General features: G+C 48.0%; 1 protein-coding gene and 1 long non-coding RNA gene across 2 annotated transcripts; both read left to right on the forward strand.

Moving 5' to 3' along the window:
- The first annotated feature begins 964 nt into the window (after window positions 1-964).
- HEY1 (hes related family bHLH transcription factor with YRPW motif 1) lies at window positions 965-4976 on the forward strand. Its single transcript, XM_014861841.3, has 5 exons — window positions 965-1398; window positions 1654-1729; window positions 1862-1945; window positions 2216-2297; window positions 3207-4976. The coding sequence occupies exons 1-5, from the start codon at window positions 1310-1312 to the stop codon at window positions 3788-3790; spliced, it is 915 nt and encodes a 304-aa protein (XP_014717327.1). The 5' UTR covers window positions 965-1309; the 3' UTR covers window positions 3791-4976.
- Window positions 4977-5851: 875 nt separating this feature from the next.
- On the forward strand, window positions 5852-19276 carry LOC123290230 (uncharacterized). The gene is made up of 2 exons (XR_011493043.1): window positions 5852-6359; window positions 19086-19276. It is a non-coding gene; the product is annotated as an uncharacterized lncRNA (long non-coding RNA).
- Window positions 19277-19510: the final 234 nt, after the last annotated feature.

The raw sequence follows: 19510 nt of genomic DNA on the forward strand, positions 1-19510 counted from the left end.
GACGTGCGCCCGGCCGCGAGGGCGGCCGCGGACGCAAACGCACAGCCTGGCCCCGCCACCCTGTCGCCCGCTGGGAGGATCTGGCCGCCAACGCCTGAAAAAAAAAAGCCTCCCAAAAAACATAATGACTCTCCCCAGGGGTCCTTTTCCCCTACTCAGCCTAGAAAACAAGCGCTGCACTTCCCCGGAAATGAGATGCACGGGGGAATCCATTCCATCCTGGAGGCTGGGGAGCCACTGCGGAAGCCAGATAGGCTGCCCGCAGGGACATGGCCCCAGAAACCGAAACAGAACATTCCCCGAAACCACGTCCTGCCTGCCCCCCGCCGGGCTGGCGGCCACCGCACCCGGCGCCCGGGCGGCGGCTCCGCCGGCGCCCCGCACCCGCCGCGCCGCGCGGCCAGGTGCACCGGCCGGCTGGGCCAGCGGCGCGCGCCTCCCGCCGCAGGTCACGGGCGGCCCCGCAGCCCAGAAGCCCCGCGGCGCGGACAGCGGCTTCCGGGGCCGCCCGGCGCCCAGGCTCCGATTACAGGTTCACACGGGGGGCCCGGCCCGCGGCCGCCTGCCCCGCCGGCGCGCCCTCGCGCGGCCCGGCTCCCCCGCCCATTCTTCTCCATTCATGCAGCCGCCCCGCGCCGCCGCCAGCCCGGCCGCCGTCGCCGCCGCCGCCGCCGCCGCCGCCGGCCGCCCGGATTGGCTGGCGGCCCCGGCGCCGGCACTTTCCCACGGCCCGCGGCGCGTGCGGCTCCCCGGCGGCGCTGCAGGCGCGGCCCTGGCGCGCGGCCAGGCCAATCGGGGCGCGCGGGGCGGGGCGGGGCGGGGCCGCGGCCGCCGGCGGGTTGGTGGCCCGGGCCGGCCTCCCCCGCCTGCCTGCCGCCGGCCCGCTGCCGCCCGCGCCGCCTCCGGCCCCCGCGGAGGCCGCCGGAGCCCCCGCGGAGCCGACGCACCGCCGCCGGGCAGGGGCGGGCACGGAGGGCGGGGCGGGGCTCGCCCTGGCCCGCAGCCTCGGCCCCGCCCCTGCCCTGAGCGCCTGCCAATCAGCGGAGCGGGAAGCCGGATTGGCCGAGGCGAGGCCGTTGCCCGGGAGCCGCCGCCCCGCCCCCCGCCCGCTCCTCCCCCCCCGCCCTCCCCAGGGCCCTGGGAAGGGGCGCAGCGTGGGAAAGGGATGGTTGAGTTTTAACCGGAGGCAGGGCGTGAGCGGGATCAGTGTGTGCGGAACGCGAGCAGCCGAGCGCGGAGAGGCGCCGCTGCTGTTAACTCCTCCCTGCCCGCCGCGCCGACCCTCCCCCGGAGTCCCCGCGCAGCCAGCATGAAGCGAGCCCACCCCGAGTACAGCTCCTCGGATAGCGAGCTGGACGAGACCATCGAGGTGGAAAAGGAGAGTGCGGATGAGAATGGGTGAGTCGGCGGCGGCAGAGCGGAGCCGGAGCGGGAGGCGAGCGCCGGCTGGCCGCGGTGACAGCGGGCGAGGGCCCGGGGCGCGCCGGTGCCCCGCGCGGACCGCTGCGCATCTCGGACCGGCCGCCGCGGGGGTGAGGGATTTCCAGCCCAAGTTGCCAAAACCGTCTGAGTGTGGGGAGGGCGGGGGCGACCCTTCAGATCGCCTCTCCTGGCTTAACTGCGATTCCTGTTTTTTTCCCCCCCCTCATTCAGAAACTTGAGTTCGGCTCTAGGTTCCATGTCCCCAACGACATCTTCACAGATCTTGGCCAGGAAAAGACGGAGAGGCGTGAGTCCCTTTACGGTGCTCCTTTTAAAAATGTTGTTTTGTTATTAATTAACGGAAAGAACCACCTTTCTTCACTTTGAAATTTACGGTCGTGATGGAAATGTCCTCCTTTGTTTTGCCTGCTTTCTGCAGATCATTGAGAAGCGCCGAAGAGACCGGATCAATAACAGTTTATCAGAGCTGAGGAGGCTGGTACCCAGCGCTTTTGAGAAGCAGGTAATAAAGTAGGTAGAGCTCTCAGCGTAGCTGTCCACACCTTCTGAATCCTTCCCCTCGTTAATCTTGGAATTATCCGTGTCTTGGAAAAACAGCCGTGTTGCTTGTGCACTGAGGAGATAAATTCATACGCAGATTCCAACATGTTTTGCGGAGGCAACTCATTTTGCCTTAATCTGTACTTTTGCGATTTACAAAGCATATGTATTTTAAGTTGTTTCCCAAAGGCTCTCGGTGCCAAGTCAATCTTTTGCTGTTCTCTTCTCTTAGGGATCTGCTAAGCTAGAAAAAGCCGAGATCCTGCAGATGACCGTGGATCACCTGAAAATGCTGCATACTGCCGGAGGGAAAGGTACCTCTCACTAGTCGAGTGGGGGCCCTGAGTGCCCGGGGTAGAGAGAGCAGCTGCCGCAGGCTGGGATTGGTGCAGTAGCCGCCTTATTTTTACTGTGCGCTTTGGGGGTGGGGAGAGAACGGTGTGTGCAGTTGCCTGTCAGTGCATTTTCCAGTGCACGTAGGTAGCTTTTTCTCGGGCGAATTCATCACTTAAACCCTCAGCAAATTAAGCTAATGCACCTTCTTTTGGCAAATGCCTATTATATTTTAGATGCCCTGAAGTTGTGCCAACCCTGATTAAAATCTGGTAGCTCTCATCACATTTGTTGATTGCCATTTTGAGAAAAAGCTTTTTTTTTTTTTTTTAAAAGGTATATGGTCCTAATTTCATAAACAGAATTTTTAAAAAGTGAGCTGCCGCATGACTCTTGAGTAAAGAAACCTGTTGTGGTTAAGTAGGGAAAAGCTAACAGAAGGTGGGAGGACCAAGGTCTGTGTGTCTGTCTCCAGCGGGAAAATGCATTCTTCAGGACCCAGAGCCTAAAAGCTCCACGATGATAACTTACATCTGTGTGTCTAATGAATTTCACTGCTCTGTGGTTTCTCTGTCCTTGATGTATTTTTTGTTGTTGTTGAGGGAAAACATTAAAGGAATGAACATAGTTTCATCTGCTGGTAGGGTATAATTCCAATTTCTGCTAGGCCGCTTCTAATTGGGCTTTGAACTTGCATTAGCAAACACATACTTCTCATGTTGATTAATGCAAAGATTTTGGTGGACTCCAAAATATTTGGACTTTCAGAAGAGCCCGTGAATGCCGTTTTTTAAGGATGTAGGTATTTGCCAGGAAGGGCTGCCTTTGGGGTTGCAGAAATGCGGGAAATGAGCAAAGCCCTGAGGTTTTTCTTTTGTTCTTTTCCTCAGGCTATTTTGACGCGCACGCCCTGGCTATGGACTATCGGAGTTTGGGGTTTCGGGAATGCCTGGCGGAAGTTGCCCGTTACCTGAGCATAATTGAAGGACTAGATGCCTCTGACCCGCTTCGAGTTCGTCTGGTCTCGCATCTTAACAACTACGCCTCCCAGCGGGAAGCGGCGAGCGGCGCCCACGCAGGCCTTGGACACATTCCCTGGGGGAGCGCCTTCGGACATCACCCGCACGTCGCGCACCCCCTGTTGCTGCCCCAGAACGGCCACGGGAACACTGGTACCACGGCCTCGCCCACGGAACCGCATCACCAGGGCAGGTTGGCTTCGGCACATCCCGAGGCGCCTGCCTTGCGAGCGCCCCCTGGCGGCGGCCTTGGACCGGTGCTCCCCGTGGTCACCTCCACCTCCAAACTCTCGCCGCCTCTGCTCTCGTCGGTGGCCTCCCTCTCCGCCTTCCCCTTCTCATTTGGCTCCTTCCACTTACTGTCTCCCAATGCACTGAGCCCTTCGGCACCCACGCAGGCAGCAAACCTTGGCAAGCCCTATAGACCTTGGGGCACGGAGATCGGAGCTTTTTAAAGAACTGATGCTGTAGAATGGGGGAGGGGAAAGCTTAAAATCCCAGCTGAGCTGGGGGCTCTTGCCAACATCACCTTAAAGTCGTCAGTAAAAGTAAAAAGAAAAAAGGTACACTTTCAGATAACTTGTGTTGAAAGACTAAAGGTTTGTTGGTTTACTTTTTCTTTTTTAATGTTTTTTAATCATGTCATGTATTAGCAGTTTTTAAAAACTAGTTAAATTTCGTTCCAGACGTTAAGTCGAAATAGTCGGTATAAACCAACACTCGGTGATAGGTTTGTACTGTCCCGAATTTAATTTGTAAACTTATCTGTCTAAGGATGATTCCATTTTTGCCTCAAAGTTTTGGGAATTTTAACATTTAGTATTTTTGGTCTGTTTTTCTCCTTGTATAGTTACAGTCTGTTTTTAGAATTAATTTTCCAAACCACTATGCTCAATGTTAACGTGATGCTATTTGTTAATATTTTGACAATTAAGGTGTTGTATAAATAATATTCTTTTTGGGGGGGAACTATAATGAATTTTATATTTCTGAACAAAGCGTTGACAAATCAGATGATCAGCTTTATCCAAGAAAGAAGACTAGTTAATTCTCTGCCTCCTACAGCAGTAAGGTGAATGTGGAAACCATCAGGGGCCGTGAATCCATATGACTGACTGCTGTCACCTGCCAGGACTCACAGTGCTGGCTTAGTTAGGAGACAGCCATTTGTAGGTTAGGTCCCCAGGTGGAGCTGGCAGTGGGAGACTGAAGATGATTACAGAGAATATGCCTGCATTTACCAGTCCCAAGCAATGCAATGAATTTTTAATCTCACGGGGTCTCAAGTTCACAGACGTTAACATGGCCGAGTGATCCCGTGTGCTGCAGTGGTCAATTGAAGAGTCCAGTGGAACTCGTGAAATGCATAAGCTCATTCTTCCTGCAACTGCCATGTTTTCTTTTAACTGGAAATTTTCATGTTGTGTTTTCCTTTTTGGTGCATGGATACGTGGTCGTTGACATATTTAAAAGGGCTTTGCTGCCTTCTTTTGGGTTTATTTAATTCGATTCGGGCTGTAAATGCGTCACTTTACAGCTTTGTTCCTTTGGCAGGTGTAGTCCAAACGGCCGCCACTGAACTGGGCTTGACCTCTGTTGTACTGATGTGTTGTGACTAAATAAAAAAGAAAGAACAAACTATCCTGCTGTGTGTCTTACATACCTTGGTCTTTCCCTCTCTTGGCTAAGAAAAGATAAATTTTCTTTTGTTTTCCTTTTGCCTGGTCGTCAGTTTTCTTGTCTTTAACAGTTTCATTACTCTTGGGATTCTAAAGTGTGCGTGCGAATTTGTGCTGTTGAATAAGTTGACTTCATGACAGGGCAGAGCTTTGGCCTGACTCCCACAGAGGGACAGAAGGTTTTTGCTGTTGTGTCGGATGACCTGGCCCTAAGCTGATCGTTTACCGACTAGGAAACCTGAAGGCAGCCTGGGGGTTGACAGGTGGGAAGGAACTCTGATGACATCTTTCAAAACTCTGTTGACCGTTCGACAAATATCTGCAGAGAGGGTCTAACGCGTGCTCAGTTCTATGCTGAGAGAACAGAAAATATATTTCATTTCTTTTGTTTTTTTAAACGACAAAACAAGAAAAGCCAAACGTTGCTCTCTCTGAGACCCTGTGCAGGGGCTCAGGAGTCTGTCGCCGTGAGCAGTGGCAGGCTGTAATTCTGCACCTGCACAGCTCCAGGAGTCTTTCCTTGTTTCCAGGGAATTTCTTTAACCCTTGAGTTGCATTTGACTCCTGGGCTGCATAGTGAGGAAGCGGACATATGCTTCAGGTTAGAACAAAACGCTGCCAGAACAGAGGCAGGAATCTGGGCCCCCGGGGAGGGGAATGCCTTCCCATTGCCTTAGAAGTAGCCCTCCTGCCAATCAAGAAGTGCCGCCTCCCAGCCCGGAGGAAGGAGCTTGCCTTGATCCTGAGGTTGGTGAGGAGAGGGAGAAATCCCAGCCTGGCAGATGACAAAATAGAGCCTGCCTTTTCTTTGCCAACCACTGAGGTCCTCCTCCCCACTCTCGTTAAAAAACGAAGACTGGAAGGCAAAGAGAAGTTTGGGTTTTGAATTTGAGCAGAGACTTCTGGGTCCCTAGGAAGGGAGTGGAGACTGTGGCATATTTGTGATTGTGGGTTTCAGCTGCCGGATCCCACTCAACCTCTCTCTGTGTGGCCTCAGGCGTTGGTCCCTCTTGTGATGGACAGCTCTGTCCTCAGCGCTGCCTGTGCCACGCAGACACTCTTTCTGTCTGTCTTAGCGCTGTGATGGAAAGTGTTATGATAATTTCTGCCAAGTGTCACTTTAATTTTAGCAACCACGATTTCAAGTGGCATCACAGCATTACCAACCAGCACTGTGCTTAGACTGGCTGGACTCCCTTCCTGGGACCTGGGTTTAGACGGCTGCTAATGTGGTAGGAAGGAAGTGAAGCCTCTCATTTTGCTGGCTGTGCTGAGAGAGCTGTGGGACTGTGAACTGTGTGGCGTGTTCCCCTTGTCACACCAGGGATGCCTTTATCACGATCTGGTTAGTACTTCTGTTTTTTTTTTTGGAGGGGCCGTGGGGTGTCATTTTCAAGATTACATACTTTTCCAAAGAAATATTTTGGTTTCTTTTTAAACCTCTTCAGGGTGACAGGTTTCTGGAAATGGTGCAGTTGGAGTTGGACTTTCCTGAGAAACAGGATGGAATTATAATGATAATCCAAGGGTATGTAGAAACATGAATGCAGGAAAAATCTCATTTCAGTTCTGAATTGACGCAGTAAGAAAAAAAATTAACAGCAGAGTCCTTAGTGCCAGCATATTTTTATATTATATAGACATTTATAATACTTCTACCTGTGTAAACAAAAATTTTTTAGATGATGCACCAATTTACCTTATGAGGAAAATAATATCACTAGTCATAGGAATTTTGAAAGGCCTCAATCGTCACCCTGTTATTTTCATTAAATATATTACCATGAATTAGCGAAGTGAAGGATAGATGGACAGAATTCTTGCATTAAAAAAAAAAACCTCTAAGAGAAAAATCCAAGAAATATCATTTCTAATTTATTCAGTATAGTTAAATTAGGATGTGATTTTTATTCAGCTTTTCTTCATCCTACTCTGCTACTCACTAAAATCATATTTTAAATATACATTACTTATATTTAAAATCCCTTGGGCATTGTCACAGCTTTGATGCCTTCATTAATTTCCAGTAATGATTTATAATTAAAATCACTTCAGAGGCAATATCATCTAAGACACTGCTTCAAATGTGGCCCAATTTCTTTCCCACCTGGAGCCCTGAGGAGTGGGGGCATCTTGGGAAGAGGACCCAAATTCTGGTACCTGCTCTGCTTATACCTAATTGAGTGACCTTGGGGAAGTCATTTAAAATTCTCTGGACCCTGGAGCTGGCCCCGTGGCCGAGTGGTTAAGTTTGCGCGCTCCACTGCAGGCGGCCCAGTGTTTCGTTGGTTTGAATCCTGGGCGCGGACATGGCACTGTTCATCAAACCATGCTGAGGCAGCGTCCCACATGCCACAACTAGAAGGACCCACACGAAGAATATACAACTATGTACTAGGGGGCTTTGGGGAGAAAAAGGAAAAAATAAAAAAATCTTAAAAAAAAAAAAATTCTCTGGACCCTGCCTTCCTCATCTATTGGATAAAGTGGTTGGACGATAAAGTGGTTGGACGAGATGAGGGTCCCAGGTGCACGCTCCCAGGGGCTGGCCCTAATGTGGGACAATGAGGGGCAGTGGCCGGGTGGGTGCTGACCCAGGGAGGGTGTGTTCCCGGCACCTTCTGTCCGAACGTCTGTCTGAAGGGTCACGCCACTAGTTTCTACACAGGAAGTTTGGGCCGGTGTTGCCAGGTCTTTCAAGTTTTCAAGAGCATCTCCAAATTTAAATTTTTACGTGAAACTGTCCAGTTTATATAGGTTAGTAACTAATTCACCGAAACCTGGCTGCCAGCAAGAGTGGGCCAGTGGGCAGCAGCCATCTGTCAACTTCTAGGGTTCTACACTGAGGGCTGGAATTTTCTAGTATCCTGCTTGTGCCTGGCCTATGAATGTGCTTTCTGGATAAACACACACCTAATCCACAACGCGGTAACGAGGCAGCTGTAGGTGGTGTCGTGTAGAGAGAATGGACAGACGGTTTTGTAATTACTTCCGGGTTGTCAAATTTCCTGCAGGAGACAGAAGCTAAAACCATTCTTTTTGTACTAAGTCTGGACACTTCCCAGGAACCTCTTCTGAAGGTGCTCTCTGCTTGGTCCTTGTGTTCACTTGACCCAGGAGGAAGTTGGGGTCTCAGCTTGGTGGCCTCAAATGCAAGAGCGAGTGTGTAGCTTGCTCGTGACTCAGCACACTGAGGCCCCGAGAGGCGCCGTCCGATTTCAGGAAGTAGGGAGTTCCAGCAAAGAACAAGCTGTTTTGAACCTCAGCTTGAAATAGAATCCCTGCCTTGGTCTTGATGGGCTGCAGGGCTCCGCACTCAGATGTTTTCTTGCTCTCTTCTGGGGGTGGGGGCGGGGAGAGGGGACAGAGAAGCAGAGGAAAAAGAAACCCAGGCCTTTCTTTTTGAGCTAGCAGTGGGTATTGACATGCATTTGCATCCGAACGGTTTCCCTCCAGCCCACGAGTCCCAGAGAAACCCCAGGTGAACGACTGTGCTGAGAGATGGGCCTCGGGATGCTGTGTGAATGGGCTGTGACATCATGCTTCTTCAGTTATGTTGTAAAATTTCCCACTGGACTTGCTCTTATGTCAGTATTGTTCATTAAGTGCTTTGCGTGGGGTTTTGACGTATGCTGTGCTCAAGTTAAAAGACCATGCCTCTCCATCATTCCCAGGCAGTTGTTAGGTGGTCCATGGCTTGATTTAGCAGGAGAGACTTGAACACATGGTGTTAGGCCAGAAGACACAGGCTGTTCCCCTTGAGAGAGTTGATTCCTGAAAATTTTCTGCAGCTACTTTTAGAGTTGTTTGTTTGTTTGTTGATATCTCCCCTGGGGCCTGGTTTTGTTTCTGGGGTGTAGGAATGTTTCATACGTGCAGAATCGGAGCTTAAAATGAAAGCATGACCTAGCGGAGCCTTGACTCATCCTCTTTGACCTCAGTTCCTACCACTCGCCCCTCCATCACTCTGCTCCGGCCACACTGGCTGTTTGCTGCTACTGGAATATGCCAAGTGTGCTGTCACCTCCAGGCCGGCTTTTCCCTCTGGCTAGAATGTTCTTCCTCCTGATCTGTCTGTAATCTGTAAACTACCTGGGGCTCTGATCAAAGGTCACCTTCCCCATGGGTCTTCCCTTGGCAACTCTATGTAAAATAGTCACCCCATTCTCATCCCCTCACTCGCTTCTTGCCATCACCCCCTTCCTATAGTGTCTAATTGTTGTTAGTGCCAGCGAGGTGATGGCAAGGCGATTCTGGCTCCCAGAGCCCCTGTTGAACCCTGCCTGGTCTTTTTGCTGCATCCTCTCACCTTCCACTGCTCTATCAGACAACGCTCTGCTGCTATTCACAGGGTTTTTATGGCCAATTTTTCCGGAAGTGGGTGGCCAGGCCCTTCTTCCTAGTCTGTCTTAGTTTGGAATCTCTGCTGAAATGTGTCCACCATGGATGACCCTGCTGGTATTTGAAGTATGGGCGGCAAAGCTTTCAGCATCACAGCAACTTGCAGCCTCCACAGTGTGACAACCGACAAATGGGTGGTGTGGTTCCCTGACCAGGAAACAAACTGAGGCCACAGCAGTAATAGCACTGAATCTTAACCACTAGATCACCAGGGCCGGCTAGCATTATCTGACGGAATATATATTTCTTCCATTATCTGTTTACTGTCTGTTTTGCCTGATTTGTTTACTTCTACAGTTCTGTAACTGAAACAGTGCCTGACATATAGCAGGCACCCAGTGAATATTTGTTGAGTGAATTAGCGAGCCAAATCCACACCTGTTACCACTAAGACGCAGAGCAAAGTAGATCTAAAGAGATCTATCTTACCCCACCCACGCTCACCCCAATCTTTTACTTTAAAAACTACCAGGGAAGGTAATTTCATGTTTCACTTTGGTATTTTCTCTCGACTATTATAAAATTCTGCTTTTTGGAAAAAGAAAATCTAACTCGAACATTATTCTTCAAGTTTATTTCCTTTTTCGTGTGTGCTGAGTGGGAATTGAGGAACGTGGCTCACCTTTTATACATTCCCCACAAAAGACCCTATTCTCCCCGAAGACATTCAGCTCTTAATTCTTCTTCCCCGCTGCCTTCTCTCCACTTAAAAGGGTCTCGGCGTTTTTGATCTTGCCACGTTTTAGTCCAACCTTCTGGGGTGGGGATGGGGGAGCAGAGCGTCTGCATTTATAGAAACGAGAGAACAGAAGTTCTGTTATGGGAACAGACTACGTCCACCCAGAGTTCACAGGAGAGCAACAGGGATAAAAGATTTAGACTGAATGTGACAAGGTTAAAGAAACCAAGATATCACAGTCTGGGATGAGCGGAGGCTGAAGGACAGATAGGTAAGTTATCGTTTCGGATATGCAAAGGGAGAGTCTTATGAAAGCGGAGGCCAGTGGTTCTCAGGGGGAGACCCAGATCCTCTCATAGGGCAGAGACAATGTAGGGTTGTGATGGGGAGGGGACCTTCATTCTTGACCTTGATTCTGACCATCAAGAAGCAACGATATTGTTTGTAGCAGGATTTTGAGCGCAGCTTTTCCTGCTGAGGATGTAGAGGCAGTAGGTACCTCACATTCTAAAGAACCGAAACCCACTGGGGGCCCAATACATCCTCCAGGGTTTTACCAGGAGGCCACACTATCCCTGCCATGTTCAACGACACCCCCATTGCTGACCCCCATCCCAGCTCGCGTAAGAAGACTGTGAGGGGATGAGAAGGGAGATGATTGCCCCCGTGAGGGGCTGGCCTAGGGGGGCTTTTCTCTCCCCTTCCATGTGGGCCGTAGGCGAGTTGAAAGCTTTTGTGAAGGACTGCTGTGGCTAAATGATGTTACAGGATTCACAGAAAGTGGGTTTGGGGCTTGGCTCACTGTCAGGGCTGAAGGCAGAGAGAGCTGCCTCCTTCTCCACGGGGTGTGGCTCTCGGAAATAGAGGAGATTAGGGTAAAGCTGAACCTCTCCCCCCAAATCCCCTGCACACCGTCTGTTTGGATAGCATCACATCGGCAGAGGCCTCTGGCGTCAGATGGAAAGCAATGGACCCAGAGGGAGAACGTGGCGCCTACCCTTCCCCCAACTTGTATGAGAAGATATCTTCTTCTCTCCTCTCTCTCCCTCAACACCAGAGTAGTCAACCTGGGAAAGGTAAGGGGTGGAGGAATACTGGAACCAGAACTGGCCTGGAACATGAGCCCCCCACTCCCACCCTCCCAGGTGCTGGAGGAGGAAGAGGAGCCACAGGGCAGAACATGCCCCCCCTCCATCCCCAAGACCCCCCACCCCACATCTGAGCTGATGAGGGATGGGGACACGTTTCAAAGGAGAAAAGAGATTGGCATTTGAAATGGACTGACTCTGCTTATGGAAAGTGACAAGAAACTTCTTTGGTCTGTCCAAGGTGCCATGAAGAGAAAGCAGAGAATTGTCAGAATGTGGTTGAAGGCAGTTATTATAAAAAAACAAAACAAAACTATTTCTCAGTTGTTCCTCACTCAGTGGAGAAGTGCACATGTGGTCAAAGAAACGAGACCCCAGCGAACAGCAGGAGCTTGTGCACCCGGTGGCTGTACGTGTGCTGGGGACTTGGAGGAATAAGGAAGTGTTTCCTCTTCCAGGAAGAGATTCCGGAAGACTGGATCTTTTTGAAGAGAAGATGGATTTTCTATATTATAAACCAGTGCATATAATGTGAATACAGGGCAAAATTTTAAGACAAATTATTGACGTGGTCATCTGGAGCACTTAGGAGTGAAGAAGAGCACTTGTTCTTGTGAACCAGAGCTCACAAAGAGTAAGCCACACCTTACAAACCTCCATTCCTTTTGAAAAGGCTTACGCTGCTGGGCCAGCGGGGGCACACCGCAGAGCGATGTATCTGTACTGCTGGGAGTTATTTGACTCAGTGTATCGCTATTTTCTGGAACAGTAATAGGAACGTGAGCTGGATGATGAGACAGAAGGCTCGGTAATTAGTTGAATACAACAATTCCTTATGAAATGATTGCATTATGCCCAACACTGGGCTAGGGGCTTTTCATACATTATCTTCAATCTTTGAATAGATTGACCTTTCAATGCTGAAAGGTCAGCATTATTATCTTTGTAGACAGATGAGGAAAATGAGATGATGCAAGATGAAGACATTTGTCCAAAATCGTCCAGCTAAGAGGCAAAGCTGGGATTCAATGGGAGATCAGGAGTCGGCGGTTTTTTTGAACACGCAAACTCAGTTCATCTGTTGATTGATTTCAGCTTGGTAGAGGGTCTTCTTGTGATACTTTCTAATGACGTCAGTAGCCTGAAAATGGAACAAACTCCTTTGGGAGAAGATGAGCTCCCTGGAGAGAGGGCAACGAAGCAGAGGGTGGTCCACCCTGGATGTTGCAAAAGAGCTTCAGGGAGGGAATACACTAGGCCTTCTAAGGCTTCCCACGGGTTACGGATCCATGGGTACAGAGGTTTTATAGGCATCAGTCTCTGAATGCTAAACCACGATACCCATACAATTCTTAACTTCTAGGTTCAACCTTCCCATCTCCATTCTCATGGTAGGCTTTCCCCTACATTACAAAAGAAAGCCATACCCCTCACCCATCCCAAATCTGGAGACATGGAAACTTATGGAATACCAAACAAGGGGACAATTCTGAAACTTGGTTTCAGGGAAGTCTTCCTTATTAATAATTGGGGAACCATAAACTCACCATCAGCTTCCTGTTTCTGCTTGTTTTATACATATTTTTGTTACGGGGGAAACATGGGTATAAAATAGGGTGTTTTGGTTTGTATTCACAGGTTCTGAATTTAGAAATATCGAGAGGGGTGGTGGGAATGATGGCAATAATCATTCAGTGACCTGGTCTCCTCCATTCTCAAAATGCTGTCCAGGATTGTACCCTTCTCTAAAGAATCAGGGAAGAGCAAAGCAAAGACAGCATCAGTTAGAACTGTGAATGCTGAAATAGCTTTCTTTCCCCTTTCCCATAGTTAAACTAAAATAGTTCTTTTCAGTTATTCTTAAAACTGATCTTTTAGGTCCCTCTAGGTAGAAGAGAAATTGGTATAATTAATAGTTCCTTTAATGTCTTGATAAATCTTTTTCTTATATTTCCCAGAAATTGGGAAAGGGGCTGGCTAATGACTGTGTAACATATATTTTTGAAAATTAGGTACCTTACCTTCTTTGCTTTTGTCAAAATGAAGACCGACCTAAATTGTCAACTAGTAGAGCATTACTAATAATTTTGATGATCAATCATCAGAATGTGACTTTTGGCAACATTCATTGATTTATACCTGAACTACTTGGAAGAAAATCCCTGTTCATTTTATTAAGAAGAAATGTACATTTGATAACATTTTACTTTTAATAATAAAGTTATCAAAATAATAATTAATTGTATACTACTAATAATATAGTACTAATAACTCAATCTAGAATTTTCCTTTCTTTTCTTTTTTCCTACTCTCATTCCCTTCCTCCTTTCCTTCCTTCCATTTTCCCTCCCTCCCTTCTTTCTTTCTTTCCCTCTTCCTTTCCTTCCTTCCTTTCTTCCTTCTACCACTTAGAGCCCTATGGTTGCAAGAAACAAAAACTAAAGAAATTGAATTTATATATATCTCTCTATTGGAGAGAACTATGATAAGAGATCAAGAAAATACTTTCAAACACAAAAATGTTAGTAGGATAAAATTCTGTGAGGATGTGAAATGGCAATAGGAATTCAAAGAGGAAAAAATTTCCCACTGTCCAAGAGGGACTTGTTCTTGTATTTCCAAAAAGGATGGTGGCTGGAGTCAAGTCACTGTGTTATTTAGCTTTCATCGGCTGCCTTTAACATTTTATTAGACATCAACATTACACTGTGAAAATTTGCAAATTTTTTGCCACTATTTAAACTTAGGAAAAATTTTAGATGTCACTTTTGAAATGTGGTAGAGAGAGTTTTTCAAAATTGTTCTGCAGAGTATGCAGTCTTGGATGTGTGTGTGTTTTTTTCACACTACCAAGCAGTTCTCCAGTTCTCAGTGGACAGCTACTGGATGTCCTACAATTTAATTCAATTCTGACACTATCTACCTAGAGATACTGTCAGATCTCACAGGTTACGGGCTCAGTCCCAAAAGAGACTGCATCCCCCAACCCCCTTCTGATGACAGTCGCAAGTCCAGGTTGTCACCTGTGCTTTCTCACCGACTGGCTACAGATTGGAGGTTCCCATGACCTCCTCTTCTGGTTCTATTAGTTTGCTAGAGCAGTTCACAGAACTGGGAAAAACACTGACTTCTGTTTACCAATTTACTATAAAGAATATTATAAAGGATACAGATGAACAGCCAGATGAAGGGGTACATGGGGGACATCCGGCAAGGTCCTGAGTGCAGGAGCTTCTGTCACCACTCAGCTAGGGTGTACTACTCTTCTGGCATGTGGATGGTTCACCAACATGGAAGGGCTCTGAAGCCCATCCTGTGGGTTTCTATGGAGGCTTCCTTACGCAGGCACAATTTATTAAATCATTGACCATTGGTGATTGAACTCAATCTCCCCCACCTCCTCTCCCTGAATGTCTGGGGGTGCGACTGAAAGTTCCAGCCCCCTGATTGCAAGGAGGTTCCCCTAGCAACCATCCCTCATCCTTAGGTGTTTTTCCAAAAGTCACTTCATTACCATAAACTCAGGTGTAGTTGAAAGTGGCTTGTTACGAATGTCGAAAGACAAATTTATCACGCTTATCACTTAGCAAATTTGAAGCGTTTTAGGAGCTCTGTGCTGGAAATGGGGACGGAGACCAAATACATAGTTCTTATTATAAATCACAATATCGCACAGTCCAAAAACGTTTAACACCACTGATCTAGAGGCCTTAAGCCTGAAACCCTTTTATTATAGAGAAGTGTCTGGAAGTAAATTTGGTTCAAACCAGCTTACTGAAACACTTGGGCAAGTTCAACTTTCTGAACCTCTGCCATCATCTGAGAAATGAGATGCTGACAGAACCTTCTTCGTGGGTTGCGGTTGCTGTGAGGGTAAGGAGGGGCGAGGTGTCTAACGCACTTAGTGCGGTGTCTGGCATATCCTAAGGTGTCAGGAAGAAAGAATCATACTCATTTAATAAGTTTTTTGCAGGTGGATCTGGATGGCTTCCACACAGGAGAGGATTTCTTTTGGTGTGCAGAGCATGGTCGGTGGTGGGCGTGTTTGGCTTTGAGAGGTGCGGAATGCTGGGCCACCCAAAGTTCTCAGCTTCTGCAGCGGTTGGGGCTGGGGGGAGGCGGGAGGGAAGTAGGGGCATAGGAGACACTGGAGCAGGGACAACAGATCAGGGGATGGCAGGTGCCTCTTAGAATGTTGGCAGGCAGAGGCTTTCCTGTGTTCTCTGTTCTAATCACTCTAGATCTGGTGGAAGAAAAGGTTGCCAGCTACCCAGAGAGCCTGTGATCCCTTCATAGTCCTGGAGGTCCTAGTGGCCAGAGCATCCAGAATTATCCCTGTAGATATTTCAGCTGGACCACTAAACCCCCACCAGGTGGCATGTATTTGGATGGCACACCCTGGTTCCCAGATTCCCAGGGGGCCAACTGCAGAGGTTCACCTGGGCCATTTCATTAACCTCACAATAACGCACTCCTGCAGTCTTTCGGGCACCACTTATATTATGGCAGAGATTTGCATACAGAAAAGCCAGAATTGGAGGCAGAGTGTTAGGGTGGGGAGGAAAAAGGACTTGAGGGGTGGAGAGGGACCTGCAGAGATGAAATTAGGTTGCAGCTGGTGTTAATCTCTCTCCAGCCAGGAAGAATTTCCCAAGGGAGACGAAAGACTAAGGGACTTTTTTGTTCTTTCTTTTTTAGGAAGAGTAGCCCTAAGCTAACAGCTGCCGCCAATCCTTCTCTTCTTGCTGAGGAAGATTGGCCCTGAGCTAACATCTGTGGCCAAATTCCTCTTTTTTTTAATATGTGGGACACCTGCCACAGCATGGCTTGACAAGCGGTGTATAGGTCCACACCCGGGATCCAAACTGGTGAACCCCGGCTGCCAAAGCAGAACGTGTGAACTTAACTGCTGCACCGCTGGGCCAGCTCCTAAGGGACTTTTTTAGGACACAAACAGAAATTGATTTTGAAGTTGTTTTTCACCTTCTGGCATAACTATGCCTTCTTAACCGTCAAAGCTTCAGTAAAAATCTGAATACGTAACGACTTCTTGTTAACGATGCTTTAGGACAGTGGATCTCAACTCGTGTGTGTGTGTGTGTGTGTGTGTGTGTGTGAGAGAGAGAGAGAGAGAGTCACCAGGCAGACTGAGAAAATCCCAATGGCCAGTCTGCACTCAGACCAATAATATCAGAAGCTCTAGGCGTAGCATTAGTATTTTTTAAAGTCCTCCAGATAATTTGAAAAATGTGTGGCCAAGGTTGTTAATTGCTGCTTAGGAAAATGAAAGAAGGAGAGAGGTGTGGAGCTCAGGGCAAAGAGTTCAGGCAGCAAGGCGGAGGTTGCTTGTGAAGTTGACCATGAGTACACCAAGCAGGCCGCAGCCTCTGGGCAAACCCTCTTGAGCCAGGAAGCTTGTAAAAGAGGACAGACTTGCGATAAACTCTGGTCCTCATTGTCAACATCCATTGTCACTGATATTTCCCTCGAGTTGACCTAACTTTGATTTTTCTGTCAATTTGGAGCTTGACTCCCTTCCAAAGACAATGGACTCTGGCTGCCGACCAGGAGCTGCGAAACTGCCCCTCTTACCCATCTCCAGCCACGTGGTTTCTGGACATCTTCCCCGGGGAGAGGGCAGTCAATAGCTGTGAAGGAAACACATCAGTGAAGGTAGCTGTGCGTAGCTGAGGGCTCACTGGAGAGACAGGCCGTCAGATGAGAGATTGGCATCAAGTAGTAAACGGCAACCAAAGGAGTCACATAAGGTTAGTCCAACCCTTAATAAAAGGTCCCCACTACCCTGAGTTCTTCACAATCCGGCTGAGAAGGTTTGCTTCCTTTCTTGTCTCTTCCGGCTAGTGACTTCGCCCTGTTCTGTGCTCCTGTAACACTTAATGCCTGGATCATTCTCCTGGCCACCTAACTGGATCCAGGAATGTGCGACTTGGTTAATCAACCACTTCAAGTGAATATGCTGGGTTTTGTCACCAGTCTGCAAAATTGATTTTCTGGGGGCCTGGGGTTTTCAAGACCTCCAAAGAAGATGAAATCTATTTACTGATCAATATATTTTACTCTCCTTCCTTCTTTTGACTCTCCTCCCATCTTCTTCTTTCCCTCCTTCCTTCTTTCCTTCCTGCCTGTGCTTATCTGTGTTTTGAGGACAGTACTATGCATAGAGCACCAATGAAAAACATGTACAGAAAAAAAGTGAAGGGAACAATGGTGCTTTTGGGAATTTTTTTCTGCACAAATTTATATGCCTGCTTTTCCTGTTCTGTCGCTGTAGAAAGCACCTCATTCTTGCTCATGGCGCTTGGGTGCAAATGCATTGCACCAACGTTGGTGGCATAGACAGGGAGGGAGGACAAAGTTGGTTTAAATTAGGTGGGTCACACAGAAGAACTGGAAACTTCAGTAACTATCAAGAAAGAGCCAATATGATACTTGGGCAAACACACCTGAGTATAAGTTATCAAGCGCAGGGTGAGTTCGGAAAGGAGAGCCTGGGAAGTGACGTTAGAAAGCAGGGCCATCAGGAGCTGGAGCAGCAGTGTGAGGAACAGAGGGAGGAGGAGGTTGGGCACCAAGTCTGTGAGTGGGGAGAAAACGTTGCAGTCAACGCTGCAGTCCTCCTGTACTGGTCGTGGGTCGGGCTGCGGGGCTGGGTGAAGGGAGCCAACCCACCCGGGGGTTGGAGATTAGCATCACTGGGGATTTGTAGGTGAGGAAATGAGTAAGATGGGAGGGCTGGGGACCCTTAGAACCTACCCTGAGAGCCATGCAGAAGACTCAGAACCCCATTGTGGGCCCAGGACTCGTTCATAAGGGTCCGCTATTCCTGCCTTCCACCTGACATCTCTTCCAAAGCAAATTGCTTTGCACCGTGTGGTCCAACACTGAACTAGTCAGCCCTTACTTTTGATCGACTGTAATTGGTATTTGTTGTTTGAGCAAAAGTTGAAAAGTCTGTTATGCTTTTCTTTATATTTTTTCTTTATATTTCTTTATATTTATATTTATGTAATCTATATTAACATAAATATATTCATATAAATATTCTTGCTATTTTATATCAGACACCCCGAGCAATTTAATATAATTAGGTCAAGTTATTTTTGAATTAAGTAACACAATGCATATATACATTCTTTCTAATTCAATTAAAAAAATTGGATCTCTAAGTGAATTTTGAGGGGGGTAAAAATGTCTTTAGTGTCTTCTGTAATCACCGCACTCCCCCGTCCCATGGCTCACTGTCAGCCATAACATTGTACCTCTGTTGAAGCAGAGATCCTACAGGTACGTCCAGCAGAGAAGTAACCCACACGTCCCTGAGCTTGCTGCATGGGTCACCTGAGGTATGTGTTAAAAAACAGAGACTGTCTTGACGGGTCCCAGGTCTACTGCATTAGAATTGGGTGGGCACAGGAGGAGGAAGAGAGGAGTTGTTTGAAACCTGGTGGTCCATGTATTCAACTCGTCCTAGATGGTTCTGGACGTCTGTTCATATCATTCCTTCAGGATCTTCTGGCTCCTGTAATCTTTCTCATCACCTGTGACGGTGGTGACTCTCAGAATCTCTGGCTCTCGCCCCCGTCCCTTTCCTAGAGTCCTGTCTTCTGTGATAACAACAGCAACATCAATAACAATTCTGACTGTGGCAAAGATTACCGTGTGCCTGCAACACCATTCATTGGTCTCCTTTTTGAATCACAGGATCTCCATTTTGATGCAGGACAGCAATGAGCCCAGCGTTTTAAGCCTCCACTTTAGCAAGCCCTCACCATGGGACTCAATTCTGCTCAATGAGCTGTGATCAGAAGCGTTTTCATTGTGCAGGATTTTTGAAAGTAAAGGTAGAGGCGTGAACTTTTCAGTCCATCTCTGCTTGCTGCAGGTGAATGCGTTGGCTGGAGCTCCAGAGCCATTCTGGATCATGAGGCGAAGAGCTGAGGGTGGTGGACCAAAAGGATGGAAACATCTGGGTCTCTGATGTCCAAGGAACCACCATGCCAGTCAAGCTCTGGAGTGACTGCCTCTGGATTTTTATTGCAGGAGAGAAAAATAAACATTTATGTGTTTAATCCACTGACAATTTTGGCTTTTTAGTTATTCACAGCTGAATCAAATCTTACAATGATATGTGATGTTTATTGACTATATTGGATGTGTCAGGCACCATGCTAAGCTCTTTACATACATTTTCTAATTTAATCCTCATCAAAATCATTTAAGAGAGACTCTATTTTTACCCCCATTTTCTAGATTTAAAAAATTAGGAAGAGGTTGAGTAACTGCTTTAGTGTCGCTCAGCTGGTACAT

This window comes from Equus asinus, chromosome 12 (genome assembly GCF_041296235.1).
Source record: "Equus asinus isolate D_3611 breed Donkey chromosome 12, EquAss-T2T_v2, whole genome shotgun sequence".
Lineage (NCBI taxonomy): Eukaryota > Metazoa > Chordata > Mammalia > Perissodactyla > Equidae > Equus > Equus asinus.